Source organism: Protopterus annectens, chromosome 7.part0 (assembly GCF_019279795.1).
Source record: "Protopterus annectens isolate FY-2018-M chromosome 7.part0, PAN1.0, whole genome shotgun sequence".
Lineage (NCBI taxonomy): Eukaryota > Metazoa > Chordata > Ceratodontiformes > Protopteridae > Protopterus > Protopterus annectens.
The window spans coordinates 1,624,518,150-1,624,535,108 of record NC_056739.1 but is presented as its reverse complement, the minus strand read 5'-3'; the positions used below and the strand labels follow the sequence as shown (position 1 = coordinate 1,624,535,108).

General features: G+C 37.2%; 1 protein-coding gene across 5 annotated transcripts in view; it reads left to right on the top strand.

Annotated features, from left to right (window-relative positions):
* Positions 1 to 16,959, top strand: part of PRKCD (protein kinase C delta) — a 2,080,121-nt gene that overhangs the window by 1,759,443 nt on the left and 303,719 nt on the right. For all 5 annotated transcript variants that reach the window (XM_044078172.1, XM_044078174.1, XM_044078171.1 and 2 more), the window contains one exon: positions 10,916 to 10,978. In XM_044078172.1, the coding sequence (XP_043934107.1) occupies positions 10,916 to 10,978 (63 nt within the window). The remainder of the gene's footprint in view (positions 1 to 10,915; positions 10,979 to 16,959) is intronic.

The following is a 16,959-nucleotide window of genomic DNA, read 5'->3' as shown; positions in this document are numbered from 1 at the left end:
TTAATGAATGGTTACATAATAATGTGGACTTTGTTACAAACTCAATTGGCTAAGGACAATGTGCATGATATTCTAGACCATTTGGACTATAAAATGATGAAATATAAGAAGCTCCAAGTGGAGAACAATTATTTACAGGAGTGTGTACAACGTAAGCAAGTCCCAAAGGGCTTGCGCATTTGGAGATATCCGACTGATCTTGAACATAATTCCCCGTTACATCGTGAATTATTAGAATTTTTTTAACAATGTGGGTTGTGAATTTCTTACCATCTTAGTGAGACATAACAAACGTCTTATGGATGATCTTTCTCAAGATCTAAATAAATTGGATTGTGAACTGACTAATAATAATGAATACGAAAGTATTAAAGCGAAACATATGCACATTTTTCATAGCATAGAACAACAGCTTGAAAAAATGAGCAGTAGTAAAAAAAACTCAGCAGGGACAATGATGATTACAAAAAAGGAAGAGCATATCCTTTGCCTCCACACAATCTTTTCAGCCTTTACAACACCAGCAAACTTTTTATCCTCCTCAACAGCAGCAATTACGGTATTCTGCTGCTCAACAACAGCAAATTTATTTATTTATTTTACATTTGTTGACCGGGATAGTCCTACTGGATATATAGTGGAGGCCCAGGGCGAAAAGCTCCAAAATGCAAATAAATACATGATTTACTACATAAAACAGAATAGGCATACAAAAATAAGGCACAAAAACAATATTTACAAAGTATTAAAGAATAGCAAAAGATACATTAGTAATCAACAGTTTTACATAAATTGAGGTCTATAAGTCTCAAAGGTACTGAGAAACACTGGAGTAATTCCTTTACAATAATAGAATGTATTAGGTTTAGAACATGAGCAAGTCCAGTGTAATTTAAGGTATAGTTTTAAACTATGCTTGAATTGTCTTATGGAGGGTTCTAGGGTAATATTTGCTGGGAGTTCCAAATTTTACCTACATAGTTAGTAAACAGAGAGGCACCAGCTACGTTATTAGCTTTAATAGTTTGGACAAGTAGTTTATTTGAAGATCGAAGTGTGTTCAGATTGCTTTAGGGGGCAGATTATGGGTTTCAGTGCTGTTTTTTTTTCCCATTTGGTGTAAAAGTTTGTAGGCAGCTATCAGATGGATTAGGGAAGGTAATTCCAGCCACCCAAGAGATCTTAGATTGGTACAATGATGTGTCTTGTAAGGCATGCCAGTGGCAAATCTGGCAACGTGATTGTAGCAAACTGATATTTATTGAGTTCCATTTTACCTAGGTTAGTCATTACAGGAGAAGCATATAGTAAAGTTGAAAGTAAATGAGAGTGGGCAATGGCAGTTTGAGGGGCTAATGGTAAGGAAAGGCTTGATCTTGTAAAGTGACCCTAGTTTTTTATTAATGATTTTAATAGTTTTGTTAATGTGTATGTCGAATTTAAGGTTATTGTAGATATTAACTCCTAATAGTGTTGCATGGGTGTCAGGAGAGATTGTGGTGCCATTGTTAGAGTATATAGAAAATGATAGGGGATTAGTCCTATGGGTGGGGGTAAAAAGTAGCAGCTTAGTTTTATTAGGGTTTAAGATCAGACAATGGTCAGAAAGCCATTTTTCAACTGTGTTAAAAGTTAACTGAGATTCTGATCACAGATCTGACTGAGAGGAAGCTGAACATATCAGAGTGGAGTCATCTGCATACTGTATGCAAGGTATGACAGTATGGAGATCGTTAATGAATATAGAAAATAAAAAGGGGTCCTAATATGGATCCCTGGGGAACTCCCAGAGCATTAGGTAAGAGGGCAGATAGTTAATTCTGCCACAGTACTGCCTGCTATTCAAATAAGATTGGAACCAATGGAGAACTGTCATGTCTAAGTAGGTAGTTTTTATGGTGTGGATTAGTAGGTGGTGATCGACCATATCAAATGCCTTGGATAGGTCTAGGAAGAGGGCTGAGGATAGTTTGTTATTACTAAGGTTATGATTTATAGTATTAGAGAAAGCAAGCAGAGCTGTAGTGGTGGAGTGATGAGGCCTAAAACCATACTGGGAGTTAGACAGTAAATTATTTTGGATAAGATAATGCATTAACTGCTTATGGATACATTTTTCCAAAACTTTGGCAAGTGGAGGCAGTATGGCTATTGGACGAAAATTGGATAGTTCGGTGGAACTTCCACCTTTATGGAGTGGAATCACACAGGATGTCTTCCAGGTGGAGGGGATAGAGGCTTCAGCTATGGACCAGTTGATAAGAATGGAAATAGGATAGGCTATAGCATCAGCAGCTTTTTGCAGATACTCAGCGGGGAGACGGTCGGCTGCCAAGGTCGTGGGTTTTCATTTTTTGATTAGAGCTTGAATAAATGAAGTATCAACTGGACGAAATCTAAAAGAGAGTTGGGAATTAGAAGTAGAGAGATTTGTAATAGGTGAGTTAGGGGTAGTTGACTTGCTAGGGATTGGATGGTCTCAGTGAAAAAGCAATTGAAGATGTTCGCAACATTCTTGGGTAATTTATCAAAGGTGGCTGCAGGGGGTGGGGTGGAGGTTTGGCCTGGGTGGATTCGTTTATTTATACTTGCCCAGAATTTTTTGGGGTTGTTATGATTTTTCTGTTGTAAATGGAAGTAATAGTTTTTCTTATCAAGTAAGACAGATCTTTTGGTTTCATTTCTTAGGTGGCGATACCTAGTTTCTTCTAGGGGAGTTGTGGTGTGCCATAAGGTCCAGGCTTTATTTCTAAGGGGAATTTTAGATTTGGTTTCATTAGTAAGCCATGGTGCAATTTTTGATTTTACTCTGATGGAGCTTATGGGAGCATGATAATCCAAGATTTCAAGAAATTTATTATTGAAGTAAGCTACAGCTTCTTCTAGGGGTAGTTGTTTTAGGACTGACCAGTTAGAAGATTTACAGTGTTCTTCTCCTGAAGGGAACCATGTGACCAATGACTTGCATGAGAACTGTCCAGATGATGAGGAAGCAGCTTCTAATGTGCAGCAATGGCAGAACCAACACTTTCCTAACCTGAGAAGGTCCGAAAGGATTAAGCAGAAAACTAACCAGCCCATCAAAATGAGCCCAATTTTGTGGAAACTCACCATTCAGATTTTTAAACAGCTTACCAGGGGGAGTAAAGGAATACTACAAAATGGCCACAACCCCCACTGAAAAAAGCAGCACAGAGAAACAACAGGCATTGGAATTAATTTCAGCAAACATTTTTTTGTGAAGAAAGCAATGACTACTTCTGAACATTTGAATGACTCTTTGGATGTATATTTCAACAGTAATGACTCTTTGGATGGACTTTTTAGTACAGATCAGTCAAACACCATACTTAATTGTGTTTTTTAAAAAAAAAAACATGAGTACTGAATGTGATTTTATAATGTACAATTTTTCTAACACAGAGATGGCTGATTTACTATCTAAGGGCTAATATTTGTACCTGATACTAAATTGAATGTACCAAATGTTTTGATAGAGTTAAAGAAGTTTCTTAGGAAAGTCAACTTAAAGTTGTTGTTTACTACTGAATGTAACACTTGGGCTACACATGTTATTCTAAGCACTGTTAACCTCCTGTCACATAATATTCCAAGCACTTTTAACCCCCCATTACATCCTACTGTACAAGTTTTTGAAAAAGTATGTGAACTGGATATTAGAAATGAATCAAAGAGAAGTAAAATTCAATTTAATACTACAACGGCGGAATATGAAATAATACAGTTTTTGAAACAACAAAAAATAAGGCTTGTGAAGCATGATAAAGGGGGAGGTTTAGTAGCTATGGGCATTTGTGATTACACCACCAGAATGTTTGATATATTGACTACAGATGCTTATCAGGAAGTTTCTCTTAATGAAATGAATGTAGCTAAAAAGAAAATGTATCATATTTTGAATGACCTTTTTATAAAAGGCACAATATCAGTGGATGAGTTTAATTATCTTAATATGGCTTCCCCTAGAATTCCTTCCCTGTTCGGTGGACCTAAAATACACAAATCTGTGGATAATCCTCCAATGTGTCCTATAGTAGATGGTAGGAATTCAATTACATCAGGATGTGCTAAATATCTGGACCGAACTTTTAGGGTTATTTAGAAAGCGAAAATCAAATCTGTAAAGATTCATATGGCACTTTTTGAGTATTATTAACAATTTGCAATTTTTTGAGACAGACATATTAGTCACCATAGATGTCAAGGATATGAACACTGTCATACCCCAAGGACTGGGAATTCAGTGGGTTTGGGAGTTTTTGCATGAGAAAAGTGCTTCTCACAGCAAATTATATTTATATGAAGTATTATTAGACCTGATCCTTAGGAATAATTATATATATTTTGAAGGCAGGTATTTTCTACAGAACACGGGGGTAGCAATGGGCTCACCATGTGGGGCTGTCTTTGCCAATATGGTGATGGCACATTGGGAGCATAATTTTTTACTAACTAGTGAATGTAGCAGTAAACCAGGATTATATACAAGGTACCTGGATGACATTTGTATCATCTGGAAGGGGACTGAACACGAGCTATCAGAGTTTATTGATTAAAAAAATTGAGTTGTATTATTTATATAAAGTTTACTTAGGATGTGAGTCATGAGGAACTTTCTTATTTGGCTGTTTATTTAATGAAAGACAGAATCAACAACATATATGTGTCAACAATTTATCGAAAACCGACATATTCTTACACATTCTTTCACTTCACTAGCGCACACCCTTATCACCAGAAGAGATCAGTGGTGAAGGGTGAGCTGGTGAGACCTGCAAGGATGGTGTCTGAGGAAACTGAATTCATTAAGGAGTGTGAATTACTGTGTGATATGTTCTCAAGGAGGGGATATCCACCAGATCTGTTGAGTGAGCTTAAAATGGAAGTTATGAATAAAAGGGAGAATGTTTTTTACCGGCCCATTTTGTTTAATAATGATCATAATAATAAAAGTACATTTAATAATTCACGTAATGGTAATGAGAATACGGCAATTTCTAGTCAGGATCATAATGTAGTGGATAATTTGGACGTAGAGAATAATTCCAACACCCAGTACATTTTGGCCTTCATTACTACTAATAACGGCCAACATAATTTAATCAGATGGGTATTAAATAAAAATTGAAAAATATTATTGAATGACAAGCAGATTAGAATGAAAGTGAGTGTTACACCTAGTATAGTGTATCGAAAAGGTTCTAATTTCAAAAATATTTTTGAGAATATGAACAATAAGGAGAAAAAAAGTAATTCAGGAGCAATGTTTAGATGTGGTTTTTGCCCCTATTGTGCTAAAATAAAAATAGAGAATACATTCATGGTAAGGGGGAAGTTTTTCAGTTGAAAAATAAGTATAATTGTAATTCAAGATTTGTGGTTTATGTGGCCACTTGCGAATTCTGTCTTGGATTCTAAGTTGGTAAGATAGAACGTAGACTCAGAGAGGGAATTTATGAACACGAATATAATATCAAGAAAAGTAAGCATACTAGCTCATTGGAGAAGCATATTAGTGAATGCCCAAGTCACTCTTTCAAATACATGGTGATAGACCAGATTCAGTCTGATCCAAAGGGTGGACCCATAGGCCTTCATCTGGAAAGGAAAGAGTTGCTTTGGCAACTCAGATTGAATGCATGTTCATGGCCAGGGCTGAATGAGCTTAGTTCCATTTATTGTTTGCTTAAATTGAGGGGCTTAGAAAGATAGGACTATAAGGCTTCATTTCATTTTATTTCAAAATTTTTTTGTCTGTTTGGTGTATTAATTTGTGTGTATTATATGTTTCATGTATAATTTTAAGTCCCTTTTTGAGTAGTGACAATATGGTTATTGTAGTGTGTAAATTCATGTTTTATCAAAAAGTGAATTTTAATATGAAAATATACACGGTTTTATGGAAATACCTTTAGGTAATGTCACAGTGAAATTTTAAGGAATTTTTGTATCTGTCACTTTATTATAGGATTGACTAGTTTGTAATTGGCTGATTACACTAATTACTAGGGGGTTGTTTGTTACATATGACTGAATGACTTGAAGAACTGTTATCTGATGAAGTCCAGTTGTTTTTGAACGGACGAAAGCGCTAATCATTGAAGTTTCTGGTGAACTTCTATGCTCAGCTTTGGAGTTTTGTCTTCTAAAATCATATTTCACATACTCTCTCTTTCTTTCATCAAAACATATGCATAAATTGCTATAATTCTATAAACATGACCTTCCCATCTCAAATCTACTATCATTATTTTACTCATTATTACCAACGTAATGTCCAAAATTTTTATTGAATCCTTACACAGTATTCCTTTAACCAAACATGTTTCATTTTCTATATTCCAAATGATCTCTAATATAATCACATCCATATTCAGTGTTGCATACCATTTTACAATACTTGTTATTCTTCTTACATTTGTTACACTATTTACATTGATTGCTAGTACTCTTAAGTCTTCTGGGATTTATTTAATTTTTACTTCCATGTCTATTCTTGTTATCCTAGCCTACACCTATGAATTTTCTTTTGCTATCTTTTGCCATTTTTCAGATAGTGTTTTTTTTCCCTTTTACTACTTTCCACTTCACTTTTTCACTTATTCCTGACACTACCTCATTTTTTTTGCTTTCCTTTTCTACTGTTTCTATTTCATCTAGCTCAATATTTTCTTCTGTTGTTGCTGCTCTTCTTGTACTTGTTCTATTTCTTCTTCTTCTTGCTCTATCTCTTGTTCAGTCTCTCTTTCTTTAATTACGTCCATAAATAACTCCCTGGCTAAGACTAGAATATTTTGTTTATTAACCACAAATCTAATGATGTTAATAAAATCAAAGTCCTAACAAAATATTTACATACATTACATAATGCATAAGAAGACGTTTCCTATTTTAACTCCACAGGGCAATTAATTTAATTTCTAACAGAATGAACAGGCATAGCACTAATATTCAGTCCTTTCTTAAAAGACTTGTTGCATGAAAATCTTGTCTCAAAAATATCAATTATTATTAATAACAGTGGAGGTGGGATTACAACGAGGATTAGCTCTGAGCCCTTTCTTATTTGCAGTGGTGATGGACAAGTTGACAGACAGGAGTCCCCGTGGACTATGATGTTTGCAGATGACATTGTGATCTGTAGCGAGAGTAGGGAACAGGTGGAGGAGACCCTGGAGAGGTGGAGATATGCTGTACAGAGAAGAGGAATGAAGGTCAGCAGGACTAAGACAGAATATGTGTGTGTGAATGAGAGGAAGGATAGAGGAATGGTGAGGATGCAGGGAGTAGAGGTGGCGAAGGTGGATGAGTTTAAATACTTGGGATCAACAGTTCAAAGTAATGGTGAGTGTGGAATAGAGGTGAATAAGAGAGTACAGGCAGGATGGAGTGGGTGGAGGAGTGATTTGTGACAGACAAGTACCAGTAAGAGTGAAAGGGAAGGTCTACAAGAGGGTAGTGAGACCAGCTATGTTATATGTGTTGGAGAAAGTGGCACTGACAAAAAGGCAGGAGTCAGAGCTGGACGTGGCAGAGTTAAAGATGTTAAGATTTGCACTGGGTGTGACGAGGGTTGACAGGATTAGGAATAAGTGTATTAGAGAGTCAGCCCAGGTTGGAAGGTTTGGAGACAAAGCCAGAGAGGCAAGATTACATTGGTTTGGACATGTGCTGAGGAGGGATGCAGAGTATATTGGAAAAAAGACGCTAAGGATGAAGCTTCCAGGTAACAGGAAAAGGGCAGGCCTATGGATGTGGTGAGAGAGGACATACAGGTGGTTGGTGTGACAGAGCAAGATACAGAGGACAGGAAGAAATGGAAACAGATGATCCGCTGTGGCGACCCCTAACAGAGCAGCCTAAAGAAGAAGATTAATAACAGTCATCGCACTTTAGGACATTATATTCATTTACAAAATGGATGGAGGCATCATTTTTAGACAAGTAGTACTTGTATGTGGTGTGCTTATATATATATATATATATATATATATATATATATATATATATATATATATATAAAACTCCAATTCAAAAAAGTGCATTGTCTTACTGACCTCATATAAAAGCTGTATTTATATTATTATAGTCCTACCCAATTCAAAAACACTGTTGTCTTATTCCCTCATATAAAAAGTTTCACATTTACTTCATTATGAACTCTCCCTTGGTGAGAGTGTAAATCAAATATTGGGAGTGACAGCTTCTAGTATGCTAAAAGTCTACACTAGATGTTTTCACAAATTTTCCGTTATTCATACCAATTGACGTAATATCTAAAAAAAAATAACTTTTTGATAAAACATGCCCCTCTAAAGGAGAAATCAAACCTTTTACTACCTAAACTATTAGCAAATTTATTTGGCATCTCCATCCCTGACCCACAGCAATTAAAAAAAAACAATAAAATGTTTATATTTAACATCATTTTGAATAAAATCATGACTATAAATACATTCCATGGTCTACCTCAAATAAAAATGCACATACTAAACCTAGAGTACTTGATTATAGTTTTCAGTCTTACTCACAAACACTGGCTAATCTACAGTGTATGTACTGTGTATGTATTCTATGTTCCAAATATCAGCTGTACACCACAAATCTATTAATTACCTTTATTTTTAAATGAATATTCTTTTGTTCTCTCCACTGTAACTGTTGATGTGCCGCATACCACTGTAAAAACATGTCTTTTGTAATTTGTGTGTATACTGATCATGTCTAACTAAATGTATCTGTAATTTTTCTTTGTACAACTTTTCTCCCCGGGCCTCTGCTGAAAAAGGGCTTTTTCGGCTCACCCCCAGTTAACAAATGTAAAATAAATAAAAAAACATGACCAGATTTTAGACCTTGGTTCATTTGGTGTTCCCATGACAATTCCCCTTAACTGATATTACCATTAAACATGAAAGTTGTTTATTAAACACAACATCAGTACTTCACTTGCATAGCTTGCCATAGGAGAATCACCCAAAAAGTAATTGATACCATCTGAAAATCACAAAATAACATAGAGAAACATATATTTTAAAAGTAAAAACTTTCAAAATCAGTAAAGTGTTTAAGAAGGCCATCTTTTAAGATGATCTGGGATAATATTCCATACTTTACAGACACTGTTATATGAAAATCATTATTGTTGTGGGAAAACTTCAAACAATGTATTTGAAGGTGTTTGCTGCCCTAACTGTTTGAAATTCATTGTAGTCAAGAAAAGCATAGAAGTTACATGTGGGACCTGCAATACAGTTATTAAAATTCTGATTATAATTTAAAAGTAAAGGAATAGTATTTGTTTTTGAAATGATAAGAATTTAAAAGAGGTAAACATTCAGAGTAAATACTAACATTATATTAAATGCATCAAAAGAAAGAACATAGACCTGGCTACCACAGCTAAACGCATAACATCTTTATTAAAACAGACAGGCTTTTAGGCAACAGCCCTTCTTCAGGTCTAGTCACAATTAATAAAAACTCAATTTAAAAAACTCTAATAAAACACCAAATTACCCAATCAAGAACACATCTTAATGAAATATTCAGCTACTACACTAAGATGCTGACAAATTTATTGTCAGGAGAAACATACTTGCAGGCACTGCAAGATCGGCAATAAATTTGTACATCCATTGCCTGTTAAACTTCTTTTCACTGAAAGGGTTTGCAGACCTGTAACATAGTATATCTGGCTAAATGTCAAAAATGTACGAGTTTCTGTGCTGGAAAAAGTAATAGGCAATTTGAAGAACACATTTTCCAACATCTTGGTGATATGCGATGTCAGAAACAGACTAATGCACTTGTTAAGCATATTTAGTTGATTGCTGATCATATGTTTTCTTTTATGGTACAATACTGTGCATTTCCTTGTTGGTCTCTGAAAAGTCCCTCTGGATAGAAAAAAAACAGCTATACATACATTGTTCTTCAAAGGTTTGGGAAGCCCACACATTCCTCTAGATTCTGCATGTGGATAACATGCATCAGCCAAGGACCTTATGATATTTTCACTGACTAAAGGGACCAGTTATCTCCTGGTAAGTGAATTTATGCTTAGTCACTTTACTGTTTCATTTAGCAACAGACTCTGTCTTACAGGTACCATCAGAGAAACAACAGTAATTGCTAAACTATGCTGCTGCATGACCAGAGATGCTACTCTTAATAGTCTAGCTGTCTGCATTTTTGATATTTTCAGTGTGCTTTGCCCATTTATAGTCAGATGTATATTTATGAGCAGTTTCCTCTTTTTGTAACTATGAATCACATCTGTGTTCACCTGACATACATTTGAATATCCTTACAACCTCATGTCTGTACCTTGTTTAAATTGTATGTCATTATGTAGTAATTTGCATACATCTTCTTTGAGTCTATATTAGATAATCGAACTTTCCAAAGTTCGAATGTCATATGGTCGACACCATATGATCAAACTTTTAAAAGTTTGAAAATGTAATAAAAAAATAAACTACATAAATAACCTACCTGAACACTTTAAATATACCAACTCCGAGATCGCACTACAGTGCAGAAAAGGGAAATCTTCCCATTCTGCACTGTATGGAGATCTCCATTAAACGCCCGAACTTTCAAAAATTCTATCATATGGTGTTGACCATATGATAGCCGAATGTTTGAAAATTCGATCGTCTAATATAGACCCATCTTCTTTGGCACATTTGCATTCCCTTACCCCATTGTCAATCCCAGCCTATTGTTTTTTTTTGTTGTCAGATTGACAGTGTAACACTTCAAGTATTTAATTGTATTTCAATAAAACTTTGTTCTGAGGTACAGCTGTTTAAATGTAAATGTGAAATGATTGGATCTGGTTTGCCTTTCACATGAACAGTGTTAACAGATTCCCTTCTCTTTTTTTCAGGTTTTATGGTGCTGAAATAATCTGCGGTTTACAGTTTTTACACTCCAAGGGCATTGTCTACAGGTAAGACTTTTTGTGTGTTATCTCCCCCCAGTTAATTTTCCCTTTGATCCTTTCTATTTGCTTCCCGGGTATATCTACATTTGTATAGTTCATTTGCATGCTTTTAGTATACAATGCTGTCAAACACCATGATCGAATATAACTGACTGTTTTGGAGATCTTTCTTCCAAAGATAATAAGAAGGGTTTTTATGAAGGTGGCAATTACTTCGTCCGATAAAGGTTTTTCCATCTATGTTTTTTATCCATATTTAGAAAAAAAAGTGCAGTTATGTATGCTGTTGTAGAAGTCATAATTTACCTCTGCCATTCCCATTCCCTTGAACATTAGGCTGAGTGAAGTAGCCAACATCCTTTTATTAAATGGTGCATATGTGTATTGGCAGAGATGCATATGATAGAAGCACACAGTCCTTTCCGAGGCTGAGAGCTCTGGTAACATTTCTGTCCATCATAAAGAGGCTTAAATTAGGAAGCATTTCCTATTATTTGTTCAGTGATACCTGCTGCTACAAACATTGAAGAGTAGAATGTTAACATTTGCTTGGAATGTAACTGTACATATTCAGTTCACTGTTCAAAACTACATTACAGACTGGAAAAACATTAAAATTCTACCAAAAGAGTGAGATGTGAAACAAACATTTGTATATTGCCAACATCCTGACAGATAGGTTCAGTGCTAACTTTACCCCCCTCTCACCCCCTAAAGGGCCCATCTTTATACCGGAAGAATGCAAAGTTCCTGTAATCACGGCTGCACAGGTAAAAACTTCACTCTTCAAAGCCAAGAACACAGCATCCATGGGACCTGACAACATCCCAGGCTGCCTTCTACATGAACTACAGAATGAACTGGCACCCCACCTAAGTACCATGTTCAATCATAGCCTCACCTCAGGCTTTGTGCCCATTGAATGGCGCACCGCAACAGTTATCCCACTCCACAAAGGGGGGCCACAACAGACCCCTGGAACTACCGCCCCATTAGCCTGACGAGCCTCGTCTGCAAGGCCATGGAACTTATCATCATGGAACTCATAAACAAAGACATTGGAGATCTCCAAATCTTGGACCCCACACAGTTTGGATTTGTAAAAGCAGATCATGTCTCCTAAACCTGATAGACTTCTTTGAAGTAGTCACCAAAGCCATAGATGAGGGTAAGGTGGTTCACACAACCTATCTAGATCTCGCCAAGGCGTTCAACACCATCCCCCACTCTGGAGTTATAGGTAAACTCACTAAACTAGGTATAAATCCCTATGTCACAAGATGGGTTGCCAACTGGCTTACTGAAAGAACCCACACTGTGAAAGTAGCAGACTCCATATCAGACCAGTGACAAGTGTAGTACCACAGGGTTCAGTCCTGGGTCCTCTCCTGTTTGGTATCTACTTCTCTGAAGGACAGGCTAACACAGAAGGTCTTTGGCTAACTAAATTTGCAAATGACTGCAAACTAGGAGCCATAATTGAAACTCCTAATGATGTGGACATCCTACAAAAGGGCCTCACTGAGACAGATGCCTGGTGTCAAAGACACAGTCTCAAGCTCAATGCCAAAAAGTGCATTGTCATCCCCTTTGGTAAAAATTCTGTACCCATGAACTACCACATAGGCGGTAGTCTACTTAACACCAAAAGTGTGATAAGAGACCTTGGGACACAGGTGGACAGTAGTCTCTCCTTTGATAATCACATCGCCAAAGTGGTCAGGAAATCCTTCTACGTGGCACACCTCATCACAAAAGGTTTCTCATCCAGAAAAAAAGAGGTCATTGTTCCCCTCTACTCATCACTCATTAGACCCATTATAGAGTACAACACCCCTTTTGGTGTGTACCTCACAAGACATCTACAACAACTGGAAAGGCCGCAGAAATGCCTCACAAAGAGGATTACTGGCCTCAAACAGATGCCTTATGCAGACCATCTCAAAAAAACTCCAGCTTTACTCTGTCGCATATGGCCTACTCAGAGGCGCTCTCTGCCTAACATACAAAGCTATGTCAAACCAGAGCTGTTGGACATGCTCCACTTAAAGAAATCCCAATCCCTCCGATCTACATGCTCTAGGGACCTAGACCTTGTCACCACAATAAACAGAACATGCTGGAGGGATAGATTCCTGTCCCAGAGACTTCCCATACTCTGGAACAGACTACCTATCTATGTCAAACAGAGCTCCTCATTAGCACTCTTCAAGAAAAATCTTGATGATTGGATGGGTAATAGGAAATTCACCCCGGGGATCACTTCTGTGTTTCTGCTTGATAGGGGCACAGGAAAATAATTTTCTTGGGTGGCAAAAGCCAGGGTACATTTTTGGCTAGGCTTGTATAGGCCCTAGGGCCAATATCCTAGTACCTACCTATGAACCTAAGTGTAATGAAGTATCTGACACAAAATCATTACACCTTTAACACAGGGAGGGAAAAGATTCTTAACCAAGTACAAGTACAAAACATTTTCATAAAAGTTAAAACTGTCCCTTTACATGTGTGGTAGCCATTTCACTACATACTTCGCTTGTAATTTTTTTCTTTGCAGTATGACTCTGTGTTTTTATGGACTTCATCCATTATTTGGAATCACATTCTTAACTGTTGGAAGTGATCTTGATTTCCATCTTTATGTTATAATTTGCTTGGCAGCAGTAGAAGTAATGCTTATTCTAGTTTAATACAACACAATATGTGCATTGCCCAGTAATACATATTCTATTAATCTTACTTTTGGCAGTATACCTGGAACTATTGTTTTAAATCATCCTTAAAACTAGATTAATTTGAGCATGAGTAGGCTATATGCATGCCCCTACATTCCCAATATCCCTTCTTTACAGTTCCAGCCATGGGAATCTACATTCAGAAGCATCCTTTTAACCTTTGCAGAGTATAAAATATATTTCTGCAAACTCTTCCAGGTAAATATTCTGCATTTTCTTGACTTTGTGGCATATCAAGGTAACAAAGAATATCCACTTCTACATAGATTCATCTGTTTCAGTCTCTGATTAGATTTATACACACTACTTTCATTACATGTTAATCTGTTGCTTTCTACATATATACTGCTTTTCTGTACCTGCTTTAACTGATTCCTTGTATGTTTAACTGTATCACTAAAATGTGGAATAATGTAGCAAGTTGTGTAATGATCCATGTTCAGAATACTGTTTGGAGTAGCCTAAGCTTTTTGGGTCCTGCCTCAAAGCTTGAGGGTGGCTTCCAAGCACTGTAACAGAAGCTTGAGGGGAGCACTAATATAAACATAGAGCTCTGTGATGCCTCTGCACTGACCCAGTAATCAAGGAGCCTCAATCCTCACCACTGGCAACAGTGATGGACATACATACTGGGAGGACGACAAGTACACACACAGTAAAGTGCAGTTTCCTTTACGAGCACACAGAGACTACGGTCAGTCTGGGGCTGGTTTCTCCCTCTTTCTCCAGATCCCTAATAAGACTCCCCACTGGCATAGCTATAGGGTTGAGATCCCAGCTCAGTGGTCAAGCCAAAACCTCCAGCACCCTCTGTATCCAACCAGTGCTTCGTGTCCATGGCCAAGCAGCTGACATGCACACACTTTGAGATTTGATGTATGTACAAACACACACACCTGGGAAAGGCTGGCACAGGTTTACTAGCTATCCCCCCTTCTGCGCAGAATATAAGGTAGTTATCACCAACCACTATAATCAGTTACATTACAGACACAGGTGGACAGTGGTCTCACCTTCGATAACCACATCGCCACAACAGTCAGGAAATCCTTCTATGTGGCACACCTCATCACTAAGGGCTTTTCATCCAGAAAAAAGGAAGTCATTGTTCCACTGTACTCATCCCTCATTAGACCCATTATAGAGTACAATGCCCCATTTGGTATGTATCTCACAAGACATCTGCAACAGCTGGAAAGGCCGCAGAAATACCTCACTAAAAGAATCACAATCCTAAAGCAGATGCCCTTTGCTGATCGTCTAAAAAAAACTCCAGCTATACTCTGTGGCATATCGTCTACTCAGAGGCGATCTCTGCTTAACATATAAGGCCATGTCTGACCCTGAGCTGTTGGACATGCTCCACTTAAAGTAATCCCAATCCCTCAGAGTCACACGCTTCAGGGATCTAAACCTTGTCATCACAATGAACAAAACATGCTGGAGGGATAGATTCCTGTCCGAGAAACTCCCCATACTCTGGAATAGACTACCCATACATGTCAAGCAGAGCGCCTCCTTGGCCATCTTCAAAAGGAACCTTGACGATTGGATGGGAGATAGGAAATTCACCCCGGGGATCATGTCAGTCACTCTGCTAGACAGGGGTCCAGGGAAGTTAATATTGTGGGAAGAACTATCCAGGGAATTGTTATGGCTAGGCTTGTATAGGCCCCAGGGCTGATAGCCTAGTACCAACCTATGAACCTATATCTCTCAGATCTTTGCTTAGAATTTGGAATTCATAAAATAGTAAAACACTTACAAAATAATGCAGAAGGCACTCTAGTTCTAGACATCCAGTCTCCTTGCTGCATTGAAACTAACTTTATAGCACAATCGTAAAGCAACTTAATTTGGACTTATTTCTTGAAGTTTTGCAAGTTAACTCTGTATGTTCCAGTTTCTACTATTAAAAAATACATTTGCACAGGTATATAGTTTATATACATTTCTGTTCTTTTCCAGTAGGGTACACTGTGGACACATCCTTGAAGCTCAATACTGTACAAACCCTGTTCAACAAACACTTCTGTACCAGTAGTTTAATATACACAAAACATATAGTTCTGTATAAATCATATCAGTATTCACAAATGACATAGAATTTACAAAATTCCATATAGCTGGGCTGGTAGTATTTCCCTATATCACAAGCTCCACTTTAGTTAGACCTATTTTGCCACCAAAGTGTGCTCCTTCACTTGTTCCCATGAAACTGTCAGTCAGCTGGCAATCTTTCTAGGTAGGGGAAACATGCCACCTTTGGGGAAGACCTTCCAATAAAATGTATTTTTTTTCTGAGTAAAACTTGTGTTTTTCTGACTAAACTATTGTGTTTGTTGGGAAACTTGTTTTTATGGACTGTCATTGCATTTCTAAAGAAGCTTGTGTATAAATGCTTACGTGAACATTATCTGTGAAAAAAATCAAATTTTCACAGAATTTTCCTCCAGATTCTGTACGTTAGTGTTTTGGGGACAGTATATTGTATTTGTGGGGAACTGTCAGTGGTTCAGTTATCCCAGTGCCACTTGATGTTCAATATATGGATCACTGTTGCAGTAGCCTGAGCTATATGAGTCCTACTGCTTGTGACCAGCCAGATTTCTAAGTTTGAGAATGCCTTCCAGTCACTCTTTTAGGAGCTCAAGATGAGTTCCATATAAAGTTTGTTATAGAGTAAATACCTTTAAAGATTTTTTTTTCATCAAAGAGAGCTCCTTTGACGGGCCCCTATGGATCTGTCATTTGGCAAGTGATTCTTCAAGGCCAGACAGATAAGTCCACTATTGAGGAAAACCTCCCACTGAATGTATTTGTGTGGAAAAACTAGTGTTGTTCTGTCTGAAATATTGTGTTTTGCTAGGAAACTAATTGTTTTTAGGACTTTTGTTGCGTTTCTAAGGGACTTGTGTGTACAAATGCTTATGTGCACCTTTTGTGTAAAAAAATGTATTTCTTGACATAAATTTTCTTCAGACTTGTTTGTTTAGGTTAAGATAATGTGTTTTTGTGAAACTGTCAGTGATTTACCTACCTCATGTTCTCTACCTTACCTTTTACTGACTTATTCATACTCTGCTATCCAATTTTAAACTCTAGTTCTTTGACTTACCAGTGGAGTAATCACCTCTCACCACAGTTTCACCTCATCCTATCCAAAAGAAGAAAGTTGTTATAGGGAGTCTTTGTGTCAGGCTGACTCCTAATTTGCCTCGCCCACTGATGGGTTGACTTTGCTGTGGCCAA